The 21298-nt window shown below is 38.9% G+C and overlaps 1 protein-coding gene across 1 annotated transcript in view; it reads left to right on the plus strand.

The window, feature by feature from the left end:
• Positions 1-21298, plus strand: part of csmd3b (CUB and Sushi multiple domains 3b) — a 538328-nt gene that overhangs the window by 365732 nt on the left and 151298 nt on the right. Inside the window, exons 22-27 of the mRNA XM_063013213.1 lie at positions 7707-7876; positions 8954-9110; positions 11214-11405; positions 18283-18409; positions 19962-20164; positions 20439-20630. Of these exons, the coding sequence (XP_062869283.1) occupies positions 7707-7876; positions 8954-9110; positions 11214-11405; positions 18283-18409; positions 19962-20164; positions 20439-20630 (1041 nt within the window). The remainder of the gene's footprint in view (positions 1-7706; positions 7877-8953; positions 9111-11213; positions 11406-18282; positions 18410-19961; positions 20165-20438; positions 20631-21298) is intronic.

The raw sequence follows: 21298 nt of genomic DNA on the forward strand, positions 1-21298 counted from the left end.
ATTAAGTGGAGCAAAGCTGCCTACAAAACATAAAATGGATCCAGAAATGCTTAAAATTGATAGAACTGGAGAAGCAAATATAAGTATGACCATGGCAGCAGAGAAGAGACTGTGATCAAAAAACTTCAGAAAAAGTTGGGACAGTATGGAGAATGCAAATAAAATAAAATCACAGAGTTTCTTATAGTTTGAACCCAAGTTTAAACCCAAGTTCATGTTTTGTCTGCTCAACTTCATTTTATTTCTTAACATACCTTCATTCCTGCATTTCAGGCCTGCAACACATTTCAAAAAAGTTGGGATGGGGACAATTTAGGGCTAGTATTTTGTTTGTTTATTAGGATTTTAACGTCATGTTTTATACTTTGGTTACATTCATGACAATAACGGTAGTTACTCATCACACAAGGTTCATTAATTCACAAAGTTATATCGAACACAGTCATGGACAATTTTGTATCTCCAATTCACCTCACTTGCGGTGTGTCAGTACCAGGGTCTGTCATGGTATGGGGCTGTGTCAGTACCAGGGTCTGTCATGGAATGGGGGGGTGTCAGTACCAGGGTCTGTCATGGTATGAGGCTGTGTCAGTGCCAGGGTCTGTCATGGTATGGGGGTGGGTCAGTGCCCTTGGCAAAGGTCATTTACACTTCTGTGATGCAGCATTAATGCAGAAAAGTACATTGAGATCTTAGATCAACATGTGCTGGATGTTTATTAATAAATGAAATGAAGTTGAGCAGATAAAACATGAAATATCTCAGGTTCATCCTGTCTGACATCAAATAAAACCAAGTAAATGTAAGAAACTGTGTTTTTATTATTTGCATTTTCCATACTGTCCCAACTTTTTCTGATTTGGGGTTGTACATTCTAAAACGATCTCAAAAACTAATGTCATCAAAATTATGTAACGGGTCACTTTTGTCAGCAAGAACATGTCTAGCTGGTGGTACTCGCTGATCTTCATTGACATAGTGCAAGTAATCCATTTGTTTTCTTTGACAAACAACATTAATATGAAGTTAAACCTGCCTCCTGTGAGGTTTAAATTAAGCCTCAATTTAGTCCTGCAATAACTCTAATCTTCCTTCAAGAAATCAAATTAGATCATTCAGAATTAGGCTTAATCTAGGCCTATTTTAAGCCATGACTTAGAAAACAGATTTCTTTTAATCTAGTTTAAAAGGCCATTTTAGTCTAGGACTAGGCTTAATTTCTGTCCGGGAAACCACCCCAAAATGTTTTAAATACATAGAATGCCTTTATTTGTCATATATACAGTGTATCACAAAAGTGAGTACACCCCTCACATTTCTGCAAATATTTTATTATATCTTTTCATGGGACAACACTATAGACATGAAACTTGGATATAACTTAGAGTAGTCAGTGTACAGCTTGTATAGCAGTGTAGATTTACTGTCTTCTGAAAATAACTCAACACACAGCCATTAATGTCTAAATAGCTGGCAACATAAGTGAGTACACCCCACAGTGAACATGTCCAAATTGTGCCCAAAGTGTCAATATTTTGTGTGACCACCATTATTATCCAGCACTGCCTTAACCCTCCTGGGCATGGAATTCACCAGAGCTGCACAGGTTGCTACTGGAATCCTCTTCCACTCCTCCATGATGACCTCACGGAGCTGGTGGATGTTAGACACCTTGAACTCCTCCACCTTCCACTTGAGGATGCGCCACAGGTGCTCAATTGGGTTTAGTCCATCACCTTTACCTTCAGCTTCCTCAGCAAGGCAGTTGTCATCTTGGAGGTTGTGTTTGGGGTCGTTATCCTGTTGGAAAACTGCCATGAGGCCCAGTTTTCGAAGGGAGGGGATCATGCTCTGTTTCAGAATGTCACAGTACATGTTGGAATTCATGTTTCCCTCAATGAACTGCAGCTCCCCAGTGCCAGCAACACTCATGCAGCCCAAGACCATGATGCTACCACCACCATGCTTGACTGTAGGCAAGATACAGTTGTCTTGGTACTTCTCACCAGGGCGCCGCCACACATGCTGGACACCATCTGAGCCAAACAAGTTTATCTTGGTCTCGTCAGACCACAGGGCATTCCAGTAATCCATGTTCTTGGACTGCTTGTCTTCAGCAAACTGTTTGCGGGCTTTCTTGTGCGTCAGCTTCCTTCTGGGATGACGACCATGCAGACCGAGTTGATGCAGTGTGCGGCGTATGGTCTGAGCACTGACAGGCTGACCTCCCACGTCTTCAACCTCTGCAGCAATGCTGGCAGCACTCATGTGTCTATTTTTTAAAGCCAACCTCTGGATATGATGCCGAACACGTGGACTCAACTTCTTTGGTCGACCCTGGCGAAGCCTGTTCCGAGTGGAACCTGTCCTGGAAAACCGCTGTATGACCTTGGCCACCATGCTGTAGCTCAGTTTCAGGGTGTTAGCAATCTTCTTATAGCCCAGGCCATCTTTGTGGAGAGAAACAATTCTATTTCTCACATCCTCAGAGAGTTCTTTGCCATGAGGTGCCATGTTGAATATCCAGTGGCCAGTATGAGAGAATTGTACCCAAAACACCAAATTTAACAGCCCTGCTCCCCATTTACACCTGGGACCTTGACACAAGACACCAGGGAGAGACAACGACACATTTGGGCCCAATTTGGACATGTTCACTGTGGGGTGTACTCACTTATGTTGCCAGCTATTTAGACATTAATGGCTGTGTGTTGAGTTATTTTCAGAAGACAGTAAATCTACACTGCTATACACGCTGTACACTGACTACTCTAAGTTATATCCAAGTTTCATGTCTATAGTGTTGTCCCATGAAAAGATATAATGAAATATTTGCAGAAATGTGAGGGGTGTACTCACTTTTGTGATACACTGTACATACACAGGTGTACAGTACAATAAAATTCTTTCTTCACGTATCCCAGCTTGTTTGGAAGCTGGGATCAGAGTGCAGGGTCAGCCATTGTATGGTGCCCCTGGAGCAGAGGGTTTTAGGGTCTTGCTCAAGAGCTCAACAGTGGCTGCATGGGTGCAGTTGATAGCCCAAAGCTCTACCCACTAGGCTACCACTGTTCCTGATAGTGTTAATATTGACAACATATTAATGTATAGTAATTTTCTGATACCTTGAGTTAATGATTATAGATTGTTTCCTTTGCATGCTTTATTATAATTGTTATTATAATAATGTTGGGATTTGCTGTTATAGATAAAAGAAAATGCATTAATGGAATGCCATTGCTTCTAACCAGAAGCAGACACTGCAGTACAAAGGATTAGTGTTCACCAGCAGTAGTTTCGGACAGCAGTGGATGTTTGTTCCCTGTGGCTGTTTCCAAAATAGATTCTGTGCCATTTGAGTAGTGCATTGATGAGGAGAAAGGGAAATTGCATCCGTCAGCACACTGGATATACACTGTGCGCCAAACAAATGACATTCCCCAGTGAAAAAGAATAAAGCTGTCCTTGGTCAGACTACTTCTTATCAGATTGACCAAAAAGCAATTTTGTTCTGATGGAACCAAATAATTGCTTTAAAGAAATCCACTGTTTACATTATGAGAATAGCTCACACAGAATTCAGTGGGTCTAGTTTCTACTATATTATTCAATCTATAAATAATACGCCATCAAAAAAGGTATAATGAAACATTGTGTGCATTACTTAAGGAGAAGAAAGACTAACCATTTATACAAGTATTGTCATTTATTATATTATATGTCATAGATATTCAGTTATGTTTTTGAAAGGTACTTTTTATTTTGGAAGTACTGCATGACTTCATGACTTCATAAGCATTGCAAAGATGCTTTAAAGACAGTAGCAGATTTTTGTATGAACATACATATGATGTTTTGTTGCTACTGCCTGGTAAAAAAAGGTTGAGCTTAATTTGAGTGTGTTCATGTCTGTTTAAATTTCTTGAAAGCAGTAAAATAGCAATACCTGCCTGCAATAACCTGCAACACTCTTCTGCTCATGGAAATGGGGCATTTAACTTAACAGAGCAGTGGAAGGACTTAGGGCTCCAGTAGGATTTTTGGTCCACTGATCAATCGCACAAGTTTACTGGGGTGTTTCCTCTGGCCCCTTGAGTGCTCAAAGTCCTTGAAATACTTTTTTCATTTGTTGCATTTATTAAAAGTAGGCAATAATAATAAACAATCCAATGTAAGTATACACTTACATATGTGGGAAATGGGTAGTGATTTTTTTATTAGGGAAACCTAGTGTTGTCAGTCCACCTGCTTGCATGTTTAATATGTTACTGAAAACTAAAGTACCTGGAAGAAAGCCCAGTCGAAAACAGGAATAAAACCCGGGGCACTGAATCTGTGATGGCAACAGCATTGGATAAACTAGTTTAGAGACACAGTGAATCTGTGTTAGCTGCTAAAAATAAAACATGGACGTCAGATAATTTGAAGTTAGCCAACAGTTTTCCATGTCTCTAACAATTTAGTCAATAACCTGACAAGCAAAATAAACCTCTTGGGTCAGTGTGTTCAAGTATAGCCATAAATAGCAAGTGTGCTAGACATATTTATTTTATTCTATCAGCATTGCCCAGTTATTTAAATAATTAGCATAATATAATTAAATACCACTTAATTCATTGTTGTTTATTGTGTATTAGAAAAAACACAACAATATGAAATCATTAAATGAATTGATATATATATACAAACAGTACAAACCCACAATGGCTAATTAGTCTGAGACACACACTGGGGACTGACAGACCATTTATACACTCACATTAGAATGCAAACATGGCAGGAATGAGACGGTGCCTCAGAGAATCATGATGAAGCAATGTCCCGCCCTGTTTTTCTCTCATGCAAACAGACATTCTTTCCCCAAATAATTTGTGTTTCTTGATATATTATTCTAATAGCTAAGCAGTCTGTGTGGGGATTTCTAGCTCCTTCTGGCTCACTTGGACCTATTTAAGTCCTGCAAACTTCAGTCTGTGTGATTAATGTATGACACATGATGTAGAGAGCATGTGACCTCATGTTGATATTAAAAAATTACCAAAAAAGCTTCTCGAATAACTAAAATAGACCCAGAGACTTATTTAAAAAATGTATAAGAGTAGAGCTGTATGGCTAATTTCTAATTAAACATTGTTAAAAGTTTACCAAAAACAATATCAAAATGAGCACTACAAAACAAACTCAGATATTCATCTAAGACTAGGGTTGATGCTGATGTAGCTACATTTATTTTTAAGTAAAAGTGCAGTTTTCAAAAAAGATAATATTAAGCAAGGTCAAGTTTTACCTCTTTAAATGATTCTCACCACTGTATTATGTAGAACTCTAGTATTTATGTTAGTATTTATATGATCTAGTACTTATGCTCCAAAACATGAGCAAGTAATTCAAAATTTACAAATCTGTGCACGTTCATGTAGTTGTCCAATGTCATTTGGTTCTTGCTCTCATTAGACTGTAATACATTTCCCCACATGCTTTGGCAGATTTGCTATAGTTTTTAAGGGGTTAATCAGAGTAAATTTAATTGATGCCAGGTGTCACTGACTGCTATTTAACATACACCAATCAGCCATAACATTAAAACCACCTCCTTGTTTCTACATACACTGTCCACTTTATCAGCCCCACTTACCATATAGAAGCACTTTGTAGTTCTACAATTACTGACTTTTGTCCATCTGTTTATCTGCATGCTTTGTTAGCCCCCTTTCATGCTGTTCTTCAATGGTCAGGACCCCCACAGGACCACTACAGAGTAGGTATTATTTAGGTGGTGGGTCATTCTCAGCACTGCAGTGACACTGACATGGTGGTGGTGTGTTAGTGTGTGTTGTGCTGGTATAAGTGGATCAGACACAGCAGCGCTGCTGGAGAATAGTCAACCAACCAAAAATATCCAGCCAACAGCGCCCTGTGGGCAGCGTCCTGTGACCACTGATAAAGGTCTAGAAGATGACCAACTCAAACAGCAGCAATAGATGAGCGATCGTCTCTGACTTTACATCTACAAGGTGGACCAACTAGGTAGGAGTGTCTAATAGAGTGGACAGTGAGTGAACACGGTATTTAAAAACTCCAGCAGGACTGCTGTGTCTGATCCACTCATACCAGCACAACACACACTAACACACCACCACCATGTCACTGCAGTGCTGAGAATGATCCACCACCTAAATAATACCTGCTCTGTGGTGGTCCTGTGGGGGTCCTGACCATTGAGGAACAGGGTTGAAAGCAGGCTAACAAAGCATGCAGAGAAACAGATAGAATACAGGCAGTAATTGTAGCACTACAAAGTGCTTCTATATGGTAAATGGAGCTGATTAAATAGACAGTGAGTGTAGATACAAGGAGGTGGTTTTAATGTTATGGCTGATCAGTATATGCAATCAAATTGAAAGTTTTCCTCTCTAAACAATTTCAGTTTGTTTTTCAATCAAATTGCACAGATTATAGGTCACATTAAAGGTGAGAATAAATCTGAAATGATTTATCTCTGTCTGATTTTTTTACATCACAAAAACCTAGCATTTTAATAGGGCTGTGTGGACTTTTTATATCTTCTATTTATCACCCTGTTGGTGCAACTGTAAATTACGCAAGCCCATTACCACCGGAATCCAGGGTTGAATCCCCAGCTATCGACTGCTATTGACTGGTGGTGCATCTACATGCAGACATGACTGGTTATGTCTGAGAGGAGGTGGCCAGGGCCCCACGATGCATAGGCGTCTTGTACAGTGTGTGTGTTGGTGGTAAAATAAAAAAACATATATACATTCATTTTGAAGTTGCAGCCTGTGAATACTAAACTGAATAGCTGAAAATAAATGTAGTGTAAAATGATTTAAAAATAGTCTCAGGATTAATATGCCTTAGATCTTTAAATGCATTCCATGCAGACTAGCCACTTTAAAATTTTAATTTGCGGCCTAGTCAATTACACTCTTTCAGTGAAATTATTCCAATTTCACCTGTCACATACCGTAGAGCATAACCTACACAAGAATGTTTATCTGCCTAAATACAAATGACCAAAGGGCTAATAAGCAGAAAGACCCGTGCTTACTAGAAATTCAGATCATGTCTTCACTTGGCTCTTGGAGAAGAGAGTGTGTAGGTAATTTACTAAATGGAGCCAGTAACTGGTGATTTATTCTAAATATGACACTGGTAATATCATCATAACATGGCAGAGTGTTGAGACAGTGCAGGGGCATTAAATAAATCAGCATGGCCATGGTACTTTGCATGCCTCCACTTTCCAGCCACACTGCATGATGGGTATTATTGCATTTGTTTTTTCTTTTTTTGTTGTTGTTTGATTAACTCTACCTTTGACCGTTATCGCTTCGTGTCAGACCTGCACCCGGTTGTACGCTAGAGGATTTCAAACCAACACAATTTCAGCACCTCGGCTCAGTCAATTTCACCTTTAAAATGTATTTATACTGCACATTTGCCTTGTCTAGACCAATCTGTCCGAAAAAGCCGAAAGCGTATAAGCTCTCGTAACGTGTTTACGTGGCATAATGTCCATGTGGTGTACTTGTAAACCTCCATGTGTCTCCTTATGATGAAATGTGACATATATAATGGTGGTGTAATAGAATATATCAATAATATGATGTTTCTTAGCATTTTGATCACTGCAATGTTGCGTTCTTCTCCCAATGTTCCATGTTTTTATTCCTCATATCTAGCTGAGTGTGGCTCATCTGTCATCAACAATGAAGGGATTCTTCTTTCACCAAATTATCCTATGAACTATGACAACAACCATGAGTGCATCTACAGCATCCAAGTGCAGGCTGGGAAAGGAATCAACATATCTGCTCGAACCTTTCATTTGGCCCAGGGGGACATCTTGAAGGTAATTCCATTTTCTCTGCACAGTTCTTGCCCAGAAAAACCATTTATATGCATATTCTCTGCAGTCATAGCATTAGCAAACATAATGCACCTGTGTGTGGGCTGTATTCTAGAGCACAGAAATTTACTTTACATTTTTATTATCTGTACCCTCATAATTAGGATTAGATTGCTGCAAAGTGCTCGAGGGACTCTTAACGTTTTAATCACTTTTCACTGTATACAAATCAAGCACATATCAAAGTCAGCTTCTCATAAATAGAAATAGAAGTGTTGTAGTGAACTGTAGTCTTTAATACTCTCTCTAGAATGTCAGACAGTTGTTGGAATTAGCCCTTAGATCATGATGGACACAACTGGTCATTGTTAGTTTTATCATACATGGATAGTTTAACACTAAAAACAGACTAGGATTTTATCAAATATTTCATGTTAGTATATAATACATATCACAGTTGTGTTAGGCTATAATGGTGTGTGTTTAGGTCAAAGCCATTTCCATTTATCCATTTAACACTATGGTTGGACCCCTTTTTGCTTTAAGAACAGCCTGTATGGGTGGCATCGATTATGTAAGGTGTTGGAAACATTTAAGTGTTTAGTTTATGTTGAAATAAGTGCTTTAGATTTGTAAGCTGGACATTCATGCTTTTAAATCTCCCGTTTTACCATATCCCTAAGGTGCTCTACTAGATACATGTCAGGCTATTTAAGTAGAGTGAACACATTCATGCTAGAATTACATAATACAGTAATATGCTAGATGAGTCATTTTGCTGTGCCATTTTTGGATGTCCATTATAAAAATGCACACCTTCCAAAAACAATGTATTGTGTTATTAGCAGAGTAGTAGTTACAGTAAATGGTGTTAGCTTAAAACCCGCTAAAGCTTTGTTAACAGTCCTGTGTTATGCAAAATCCTCAGAGACTCTCTGTCAAGCAAACTCTTACCGTCTTTCCTGGAAAATTGAACGCTTAAAATCAGCTTTAATTTTAAGGTGTCAACCTGACAACCTGTTCTAGGCATCACAGTGCTTTCTAATTCAGTCCTTTTTTACACTGTTTCATGTCTTGCAGATTTATGATGGGAAAGACAATGCAGCCTATGTCCTGGGAGCCTTCACTGGTTCAGCCATGCTGGGCCTGACCCTCATCAGCACTTCCAATCATCTATGGCTGGAATTCTATTCAGACGCTGAGGCCACCGGAGAGGGTTTCAAACTGGTGTACTCAAGTAAGAGTTTAACCCACACCTGTAGTCATCTTAGGACTTGAATCTATTATTAGAAAGTGTATTTAAGTCTATAAATTATAACAGCTTCTTTCTCAGAGCATGTCATACTTCATTGTGGCTTGACATTGCTTAAGGTGATTCAAAAAATATCAAATTTAGAAATTAGAACTGTCGACAGGAATATACTGTAGATAATGCTGCATATTTTATTGGACTTAAATCACTTGGGCTACATTTTACTACCAAAGGTATGCAGACATCTGACATGTGAAAAAAAACAATTCATAAAGTACCTTATGTACCAATTATACTGGCATTCCAAATTTTGGGAACACATTTTTGTGCTATATGTACTTAAGATACTCATTAAATTGTCTTAATTTGAGCATTCTGGCTGTCACCCTGATTTTAAGCTGACTAAAGCAGCATAACCTAGAAAGAAGGTGACATTTTATGACTGTGCTACCCATCAGGTTACCCATTCCATTGCCTATGAGTAGATGTGGCTGATATACAGTAGCTGAACACAAATCTAAATGAGTGCCCACATAATTTCGGCCATGTAGTTTACTTATTAGCTGGATGATTTTTATTGTAATTAAATGGAGAACTTTAAATCTAAACCACCCACTACTGTGGGGGATGGATAAGTATTCTATTTGTTTTCACCAGCAGCATGCAGAACATTCACTGGAAAATCAAAGACACTTGGAACACACAAAGCTTTAGCTGGCTTACAAGGATTATGAATGAGTGGATAGGGAGAGCAAACTTCTCTCTTCACTGACCTTGCCATGTCTGCACAAAGGTAGCAGAGCAAATATCCAGTTTGTGATGGGTTTAATACTGATGTGTCCACTGCCTAGAATTCAGAGTTTTGGTTCCACTGGGGGGAAAAGGCATTAGCCTGCAGGAACGCTATCTCATTTAAAATCAGCTAAATCCCTGTCTGTCTACAATTCCACTCCACCTGCAGGATTAGCTATTTCAGTGCATAATAAAGGTCAGATGGAGCCATAAAAAGGTGAGGCCACCAGCGTTCCTCCAGACGCTGTCATTTAGCCACCAAATGACCACAGGGGAGTTAATAAAAATGAATTAAATGTCTTTGTTTATATAGTGGAGTCTTTTGTGCATCCTGGAAAGGTGCTGTTAGACAGTGGCCTGTAATCAACTTGTAATCAAGTCTAGATGGCAGAAAGCAGTGATTTAACACATTTCTACCTTTGCTCAAAGCAAAGACCTGTACATAGATGGAATCATACTTTTTTACTGACCTGTCCGGACATTGATTTTAGTCTATGCCAATGTAAAATTTTATGTGAATTTATTTAATCCAGTTGAATCAAATTTTTAATTAAATTTGATTGACAAAACTCTTTGCATGAAACCTAGCTACAACCATTGTCACTGATCCACTTTTTTAAATCATGTTTTCATTGATAAATTGAGAAATATTCTGTATTAAGCAAAGTTTTTTTGCTATAAAAATATTGCCAGACATGAAAACTAGCCATTAAATGTGCCGTGCCTAACGTCTCACAAAAATAAGTAAATAAGAACTGTAAGCGGATGTTATTATTGTGTTCATCTAACTAAATAATAATTTCATCTTTTTTCAGTTTTTGCACTGTGAGCCTGTGATACGAGTAATGAATATGGAAGTTAATAGGAAATGTTGCACAGTATGTGGGTCTGTGCTGTTTTGGATGCTACAGCTCTATTAAAAAAGCTCTTAATCTTAATTGTTCTGCCTGCTTAGTGAGCGATTGGTCCTGCCTGCACGGCACAGCAAGATCTTAATGCAAATTGTCGCTTATAATGAATACTATAATGACAAACCTCTAGAGCTCTGACGTCACCCAGGAGTACAGATACTACAGACAAGTTCATATTATTATTACTATAATAACCCCAAGAATTGTTGAGTAATCTGTGTAGATCATCCTTTATAAATAATAGCTTTCATTTCACTTAGACCTGCTGTGAAAGGAGCTGTGTTAGACCAAGTAATACATAAGCGTAAAAATATACATGCACCAGGAGCATAGTATATTTTACCTTAAAGTAACTTTTTTTCTTTGGCTTGCATTGTCTTTTCAGGCTTTGAGTTGTCTCACTGTGAGGATCCTGGAGTCCCCCAGTTTGGCTTCAAGGTGAATGACCAGGGCCACTTCTCTGGCAGCACCATCACCTACAAGTGTGATCCTGGCTACACCCTGCATGGCAGCAGTGTGCTCAAATGTATGACCGGGGAAAGACGTGCATGGGATAACCCTCTGCCATCATGTATAGGTAAGATATCAAGTTTACAGTGCATGTTGATAAATGTTCTCCATTAATTCACAACAATGATAAACTGTTAAATATATGAACATAGGTATAAGTAGTCTACCTTCTAAACTTTACCAGGCAAGTCAAGCAGATGCCTAAAAGTCACTTTTTTAATTAATATTATGTCAAGTATTTTCAGCATATTACTGTAATATTTTAAGAATGGGATGTTTAATAAGCTCATGGTTAGGTGTCTATATACTTTTGGCTATATAGTGTATAAAGCAAAGCAATACTTGTCAGTACTGGATTTATTTGCAGAAAACTTTTTATTTTCTTACCTAATTAATCATGATGTTTAATTTTAAACTCTGCCTTCAGTTTTGAGACCTGTTGAACTGAGCTATAAAAATCCATGAAGATGAAGCTTTAAAAATATTTTATATTATTTAATCAGAATGCTTGTATGCTTTTGTAATCTCAGGTTAAATAACAGGTATACAGAGGTCCTCATCTACAATAAGTTTGTCATAAAAAACCTATAAACTATGCATTGTAAAAGAAAAAAAAAGAAAAACTGAAAAAATACTCAGGAGTAAATTTCAAACTTATAAAAAATTAAATGAACTTGACCCCTTTGCCGTAAGGCATAAATTAAAGTTCTTTCTTCCCTTAATGTAAAGATAAATGGCTATGGTCTGTCTAATTAGCAATCATGGGGCCCACTCATGTGGATGTGTTAAACCCTTTTTATGTTGACAATTTTGGACTGTTAATCACTCTGTGCACAGTGTTGGAGCTAATATTTAAGCCTCAAGTCAGCAATAGATTTTTTTATACACCAGTGTTCAGGCACGCAGGGGTTGAGGTGGGGTTATGCACAGCTATTAATTTCTTCATTCTCCTGATGGATGGTAATTAAATGGAATTGGCCTCCGAAGAGCCGGATATTGGTATGCCCACTGACCCAAAATCAGGTTTGCTCAGTGGTGGATTTGGTTTTAATGAGGAACAATTAGTCGCACATCTTTCATAAGAATTGCTTCCCTAGGTCATGTGTAAATGTAGTCTATGATAGCACATACACTCTGGGGTCATGTTCATGAGTTCTTGTTAAAGTGGGACAGAGCCAGGGGTAATGTCTGTTCCCGCTCATGTTAATGGTGGACCATATTCTTGCCAACCTTGAAGTTTTCAGACTAATATTTTTCTGACTCACCAGCATTAATAATAGATGCTTAATAATGTAAGGTCTGTTTTATTTCCAGTAGGGTAACCCATATTTATTCCACCCCATTACTCTCATTTTATTGCAGATAAAATATTGAACCCCTTGTGTGCTCACTGATATGAGGTGTGGATGATCCAATGAATACAGCTCTGAATCACACGTTCTCTCGCAGGAGGATTCAATACTTTGAAAAAAAAAACCACAATTAATTTAGTAAAAAGTAATAAGGCACAATAACTTTGTTCTCCTGAGGTTCCTGATGAGTTAGAGAGAGAAGAGAGCTTTTCATAATTGCTTCAAGATCAAGAGTGTTGCAGCATGTCTTTTGTCTGTGTACTTAAATCTTTGGATAAGTTTTTATTTCATTCAACAGCAGCATACAGATGGAGAATGATGTAATTTAGGCCTCTAAAAGTTCTGTACTGTTTAATGTCTTTGTGCTGTGCATAATATATATTTTTTTATCCTAAACAGACTTGTTCCTGATTCTGAAAGTCATCTTAGCATGCTACCACCACCATATCTTAGAGTGGGCATGGCATTACCTGGCATAAGATTTATGCCCCACAAGCTCAATGATTACAAAAATCCTATAATTAAAAATGGGTACTTAAAAATAAGTTAATGCATGAGGGTATTTGGAGTAATTAACAAATAAGAAAAAATACATCATGGCTCAGAATGCTGTGCATACAGTTTGGGGTTTATGAGAAAAATTTGGGGAATTAACTAAAAGCAAAAATGTAAAAACAAAAATTTTTTAAGTATTTAATGTGAAGTGTCATGAGGTAATCTTTAAAAGTGATTTTAGTGCACCCCACAGAGCAGTCCTCATGATTTTTGATATAAGTTTTATTAGCATATTCTACTGTATTATTAGCATATGCCTGTATATCCTGTTTTATATTAGAATAAAATAGAATGCTTTATTTCCCTTATATACATAAACATGTGTACAGTACAATGAAATTCTTTTTCAACATATTCCAGCTTGTTTGGAGACTGGGATCAGAACGCAGGGTCGGCCATTGTACGGCGCCCCTGGAGCAGACAGGGTTAAGGTCCTTGCTCAAGTACCCAACAGTGGCTGCATGGCAGAGCCAGGATTTGGACTTTCAACCTTTCTGTTGATAGCCCAAAGCTCTACCCACTAGCCTGCCATTATAATAATAATATTCCTCCCCATTCCATTTTTAATCCTCACTTTCAGGCTTCTCCACAAATAATTGATAGGGTTTAATTTTGGGGCATTTCTGGGCTTTTTTTAAGGACCTTCAGACTTCTACCCAAAGCCACTCCAGTGTTATTTTGATTTTGTGCTTTGAATCACTGTCTGCATGTCTGAAGGAGATTTTCTTGGATGTTAGATGTTCCTGTATGTGACTGCTTGTGTCTGTCTATGAATTATTACAAGCCTCCCTATCCCTGTAGTTGAGAAGAACCTGAAACCAACATGTTTTATCACAGTGATTAGCCAGGAGTTGTGCAGTGCCTAATTTTCCCAGATTAACAGCTGTTCTGCTCAAAACGTTCAAATACTGCCAGGGGTTCTGTCATGTTTAGCAGTTTCTAAGTGGGCTCTCATAAGCTTTTTACCTATGTCCTGCCACTTTGCCATAAAGGCCTGATTTCTGGAGTGCTACACAGATGATCTGTCCAACAGGTATTTCCACATCTGCACAGGAGTTCTAGAGATCTTTTACAGTGACCATTTGGGTTCCTTCTTACCTCCTTGACCAAGCCCCCTTTTGCGTGAAAGACAAATTTAACCAGACAGCCAACTTATGGATAGTAAACTGTTGTGCAAAGCCTCTTTTATTTCACAGTAATTGAGGCCACCAGGGTCCTTAAAACACTCAAACCTTCAATATTGTTTTATAACCTTGATGTGATCTATGCCTATACTGTAAGTGCTGCAATGGCTTGGATAAGCCATCTACAAATTAATTACATGTATTCGACTGACCTGTCTGCACTTTAGACCTGTCTCTTACTGAAAATGTGTAGTGCAGTTGTTTAGCTAAGGATTTGCATGACACTTTTGATGTGTATAGTCCCCAAATAGTTTATCATTGAATTTAATATAATTGTTTACAAGTGTTTGTGTAACATTTGTGTACATACTGGAACTAAAGGTTTATCAGGTAAAACAAAAAAAAGGATAATAATTTAAGACTGCTTAAAATGGGAATGTTACATGCTGAGACATTAAAAAGATAAGCACAGAGATCATACTAGCTTTACTGGCACGGAGCCTCTTAGCATTGATAGTCTTACACAGCACAAACCTTACAGAGTCTTGCTGTGATAATTGATCTGGGTAAAGCCTAGGATTTTCATTGCTTCAGACTGAGCTCTCCAGCTCAGTGCCTAGATTTTCCAGCATCATAGAGTGACCACAGATGTGTGATTAAACAGCAAGATCCAGTGTTATTCAGGGACAGCTCATCTAGCCTGCTTGTCTAAAAAGTTCTGTAATATTCAGATTAATCAAGTCCCAATCTGAACTGTTATTCAGGCTTCATTGAACTGTGCGGCCATTGTTTGTCATGTAGATGGCTTATGCAAATGAGGCTTCTTGAAAGAAACTGCTGATGTGGTCTTCATTAGCAAATGGTGCCCTCCTCCTCTAGGGCATTCAACTAGAACCATGCATTATGAAGACAAAAGTAAATGCAGGAGGAAGAGGAACAGGTGGTACTGGAAAGAGTAAACAATTTAAGTTTTCAACTCCTTTGCGGCTTGTGAAAGCTCAGCAGTAATGTCAAGCTGTAGCCATATTTAGTCAAGCTTTTGACGTTTGATGTTTTGGCAGGAAAAAATTACTAGTGAATTGGAATTTACTGCAGTTAATAATTTTGCAATCAATGTACAAGGGGTTGGACAAAATAACTGAAACACCTGGTTTTAGACCACAATAATTTATTAGTATGGTGTAGGGCCTCCTTTTGCGGCCAATACAGCGTCAATTCGTTTTGGAAATGACATATACAAGTCCTGCACAGTGGTCAGAGGGATTTTAAGCCATTCTTCTTGCAGGATAGTGGCCAGGTCACTACGTGATGCTGGTGGAGGAAAACGTTTCCTGACTCGCTTCTCCAAAACACCCCAAAGTGGCTCAATAATATTTAGATCTGGTGACTGTGCAGGCCATGGGAGATGTTCAACTTCACTTTCATGTTCATCAAACCAATCTTTCACCAGTCTTGCTGTGTGTATTGGTGCATTGTCATCCTGATACACGGCACCGCCATTGGATGCACATGGTCCTCCAGAATGGTTCGGTAGTCCTTGGCAGTGACGCGCCCATCTAGCACAAGTATTGGGCCAAGGGAATGCCATGATATGGCAGCCCAAACCATCACTGATCCACCCCCATGCTTCACTCTGGGCATGCAACAGTCTGGGTGGTACGCTTCTTTGGGGCTTCTCAACACCGTAACTCTCCCGGATGTGGGGAAAACAGTAAAGGTGGACTCATCAGAGAACAATACATGTTTCACATTGTCCACAGCCCAAGATTTGCGCTCCTTGCACCATTGAAACCGACGTTTGGCATTGGCACGAGTGACCAAAGGTTTGGCTATAGCAGCCCGGCCGTGTATATTGACCCTGTGGAGCTCCCGACGGACAGTTCTGGTGGAAACAGGAGAGTTGAGGTGCACATTTAATTCTGCCGTGATTTGGGCAGCCGTGGTTTTATGTTTTTTGGATACAATCCGGGTTAGCACCCGAACATCCCTTTCAGACAGCTTCCTCTTGCGTCCACAGTTAATCCTGTTGGATGTGGTTTGTCCTTCTTGGTGGTATGCTGACATTACCCTGGATACCGTGGCTCTTGATACATCACAAAGACTTGCTGTCTTGGTCACAGATGCGCCAGCAAGACGTGCACCAACAATTTGTCCTCTTTTGAACTCTGGTATGTCACCCATAATGTTGTGTGCATTGCAATATTTTGAGCAAAACTGTGCTCTTACCCTGCTATTTGAACCTTCACACTCTGCTCTTACTGGTGCAATGTGCAATTAATGAAGATTGGCCACCAGACTGGTCCAATTTAGCCATGAAACCTCCCACACTAAAATGACAGGTGTTTCAGTTATTTTGTCCAACCCCTGTAGGTACAGTGGTAAAATCCTAAAAATATGCTATATTAAAATGCTATACAGTGGTACCTTGTAACTCATCTCCTAAACTCAAAATCTTTAAAATTGGTTGCCCTTTGTTGAGAGATTTGTACCCTTAACCTCGATGCTTACCCTAAACCCGATGTGTGTGCAGCCGCTGCTTTGCTTAGCACTTGGCTCACAAAGTGCGACTATGAGACGAATCTGCATTTGTGTGGAATAACTGTCAAATCCACTCTAAAAGCATCCACATGTATCTGTGTTCAGCTGGAGTTTTCTCCTGTTTCACTTTTAAACTTGTGTTATAGCTATGTCATTAAAAGAATGACACAGTTCTCTCCACTAATTAAATTCCTCGCTCGTTTTAGTACAATAAGTCACGTTAAGCTTTGTGCACCGCACACTCCATAGGAAATAACAGCATAGCCAGCGCAAAAGTTGTTTTGCCACTTGTAATGTGAATGTGCCCTTACTGAACTAAGGAATAATGGTATTCCAAGATCAAGCATCTCCATGATTAAGAAGCTTAAGAAAACAATAATGAAGTAAAGATAAAGTGCAGGTTTTATTGTATTTTTTATTGATTTTTATATATTTTTTTTCAGTTATAAGTGTCAAAAATAACCCCATTATTTTACATATAGTCTAAAGTATATGCAGTTCTAAGGGACCATGGAACACATTAACAGGTTTCCCATACATCCTTATGGAAAAAATACCTTGAAACTCGACAACTTTTAAACTCAATGCCACTTCCAGAACCAACTGACGTCGAGTTTAAAGGTACCACTGTATTAGTGCAAGGATAGTGCTTACTTAAGTCATCTTTTGATGCCCAAGCCAGGAGAGTTAATTTCACCCCCTGAATGCCACAACAGAGAAGACTTTCATACTGAGGGGTCTTTAGTTAAAATGTATCTTAAAGGATATAAGTTACCATCACATACAGGTTAATAAACAAGGAATATTGAGATTAAACTTCTATTGTACAATTATGTGGGAGCCCTGAGCTTTTTTTATTCCACACAGAAACTGTGACTGGACAGAATCAAGTGTTGTAGGCCAAACAGGCAGTAACCAATAACCTGAGCTCTTGGCTCTAACTCGGCAATCGACTAGATTTGAAGTGATAGCTCAGTGGTTAAGGTACTGGACTAGTAAACAGAAGGTTGCCGGTTCAAGCACCGCAACCACCAAGTTGCCACTGTTGGGTCCTTGAATAAGGCCCTTAACCCTCAATTGCTCATCGTGTTCAGCTCATGGTGTAAGTCGCTTTGGATAAAAGCGTCTGCTAAATGCTGAAAATGTAAATGTGAATTTTCCCAGCATAGATTCTATAAATAGACTGAAGTTATTAATAATGGCATAGTAGGGGCACCATTTTAAATTCAAACAACAACAAACACAAGAATTTCTTTAAGGGAGATGATTTAGTCTGTCTTGATTTCTTCATTTTCTCGCCTTTTATTTTTTTCTGCTTGCATTTGTGAACACCTTGCTTCTCTTTTTCTCGTCCTTTTCTTATGTCTTTTTCTAGCTGAATGCGGGGGACGTTTTAAAGGGGAATCATCTGGGCGTATTCTGTCCCCTGGTTACCCGTTCCCTTATGACAACAACTTGCGGTGTACTTGGGTCATTGAGGTGGACTTGGGCAACATCGTCAGGTGCCGTTCAACGTACTCTTACACTTGTGGTGACACGCTTCACCACTTCACACTACCCAAATCGATAGCTTACCAACCCCATAGATTTCAAACAACATATAAGTGTGTAGCCAGACATGAGAAGTTTTTAACTATGTATATACCATTTAGCCTGCAGAGATGAACATTAATATCTCATTTATATGAAGATAAAGACATCAAGGGGGTTGACTGTGGCACACAAATCTGTTTTGTGCTTGTGAGGTGATGCCTGACTGGCTCAAGTCATTATAAGACCTATAATGCTGTTCATAAATTCAGTCATTATAGCTGTATGAGGCTAAAAGCACTGCAACCTTCAAGGCACGATAATTTGTCCTCCTTCAAATGTGCACAACTAATAAAGCTTTACTTACATCAGATATTTGCTTACTACTTTCTGTTCTTAGTTTCTCTTAAGACCACTCAACATTAATAAGATCTGCAGCTAAGATGCTGAAATAGAAACAGATCATTACTTCTCTATTACTTTGGGGCTTAGTGTTAGGACTTTTAATGTGACTGAAATGCATAAAAAAAAGAATTGTTTTGTTTTTCTGAAGTCATTTTTTGCTGTAATAAATGAATGTACCTTGGCTACTCCCACACACAGCCAGTCATGTCTGTAAAATTCCTCCCAGCATCGCTGGGATTCAAAACCCTGCATCCCTGAAGTAGTGGGCTTGTGTAATTTACTGCTGTGCCACCCATGTGCCCTATTATATTCTAGTAGTAGTCTTTAAAACAAAATGCATACAAATAATGGGATAAAATGTGATCTGGGTGACTTTGACTTGGGCATGTCTGTTGGTGCCAAATGTACTGGTTTAAATGTCATAATAACTGCTGATCTATGATTTTCATAATGGTAAAATCACAGAGATCAGTGCTTAAATCAGATGGGAAATACCCTGTTGATGAAATTAGGGGAGAATGGCAACATTGGTTCAAGCTAACTGAAAGGCTGGGGTAGCTAAAATAACCACTCTTTAGAATTGTGGTTAGCAGAATAGAAACTATCACACATCAAGCCTAAGACAGATGGCCTACAACAGCAAAATATCACATCGGGTTTTGCTCCTGTCAAATATGAACGTGCGGTTTATGTCAAATTCTGACCCTACCATCTGCTTGTGGCTTAGAAATAGAGATTCATTTGAAAACCTGTTCAGCTTTAGCTTTAGTTGGCCTATGCCTATGATTTATGTTCTAGGCTGACAGGAATGTTTTTGTTTTGTTGAATAATTACATGAATAAGCAGGTTTACATATGTTCCTGATAAATATTTATAAAAATGTAAATAATTGCATTGTAATTTCTAAGTGACCTTTTTTAAAAATCATAGTTGATGAGGCTGGTCTTAGTTAATGCAGTAAAGTGCACTAGTGTGGACTAGGCTTAACATATCATGAAAAAGAATGTGTGTGCATGTTTATATTATCTTTTTTTATGTTTAAACTTAAATCTTTCAAGTGTCTAATCAAATGAAAGTTAATCCAAGTATTGTTTTATTCTTATTGTTTTATTCTGATAGCCTGCAATTTCTAGCCTTTGACACAGAGGCATCCCATGACATCCTGAAGGTGTGGGATGGCCCTCCAGAAAATGAAATGTCTCTTAGGGAATTAAGTGGCTCTCTTCTACCAGAGGGTATCCACAGTACCCTCAACATGGTGACCATCCAGTTTGAGACTGACTTCTACATCAGCAAGTCTGGCTTTGCCATCGATTTTTCCAGTAAGTTCCACCACTCTAGTAGTATCCAGGTGTTTACTTTTGATTGGCAGGTTTAATAATTCAGGCTTTGGTTAGGTTTTAATTTATCTGTCCTGACATAATTAGCAGGCTTCATCCATTTAAAAAGACAGACCTGATAAGCATTTCCATGTTCTAGCTAACATTTTTACTCTGGTGTCTTTGCTGTAAGCTTGTTTTGATTGACAGTCCACATTGCTTCATCTTTACACAATCACCTTACTTCTTGTTAATTGGCTGTGTTTATGATTGACAGGCTCTGTGGCCACGGCCTGCAGGGATCCAGGAGTACCCATGAATGGCACTCGGAATGGAGATGGACGGGAGCCGGGAGACACTGTGACTTTTTTGTGTGACCCAGGATATGAGTTGCAGGGTGAGATGAAGATCACCTGTATACAAGTGGAAAACCGCTATTACTGGCAACCCAGCCCACCCATATGCATAGGTAGGTGCTTACTGTGCATTTACATTTTTGGCATTTAGCAGACATTTTTATCCAAAACGACTTACAGTATACAGTCTAAGCAATTGAGGATTAAGGGCCTCGCTCAAGGGCCCAACAGTGGCAACCTGGCAGTGGTGGGATTTGAACCAGCGACTGTACATTCTGTGCAGTCAGTGCAAGATGTAAGAAGGTGATGTTAATCTGTACAATCTGCCACCACAGTCTTTGCACATGCATTGTGCTAGACTTTGGCATTTAAGTTGTTGATGTTGTTCTGGATAGCCAGTTATCCTTCTCAGCTGACTCTCTCATGCCAGTTTTTTGTCTCAACATCGAAAACATTCAGCCATTCCTTTCTATGAAAGCCACTCAGATTCTGGTCCAGTCTCTTGTCATTTTGAGGCAGTACTATCAAAGCTCCCTTCTAGCAGGTCTTCCCATGTCCACCATCAAACCCCTGCAACAAATGGTTTTTGAATAACCCAATTGTTGCCACATCACCTCACTGCAATTCTCTCTTCACTGGATTCCTGTGGTGACAGTCTTCCTAAATAATTACAAGAGTTATTGACCTTCCAAGTACTCTCTTGACCTAATGGGCACAGATATTCAGACACACTTTAGAGTGTTGGACAAAGCCTTCCTAGAATAGACTAGGAATAGAGCTG

Source organism: Trichomycterus rosablanca, chromosome 2, assembly GCF_030014385.1.
Source record: "Trichomycterus rosablanca isolate fTriRos1 chromosome 2, fTriRos1.hap1, whole genome shotgun sequence".
In the NCBI taxonomy this organism is placed as follows: Eukaryota; Metazoa; Chordata; class Actinopteri; order Siluriformes; family Trichomycteridae; genus Trichomycterus; species Trichomycterus rosablanca.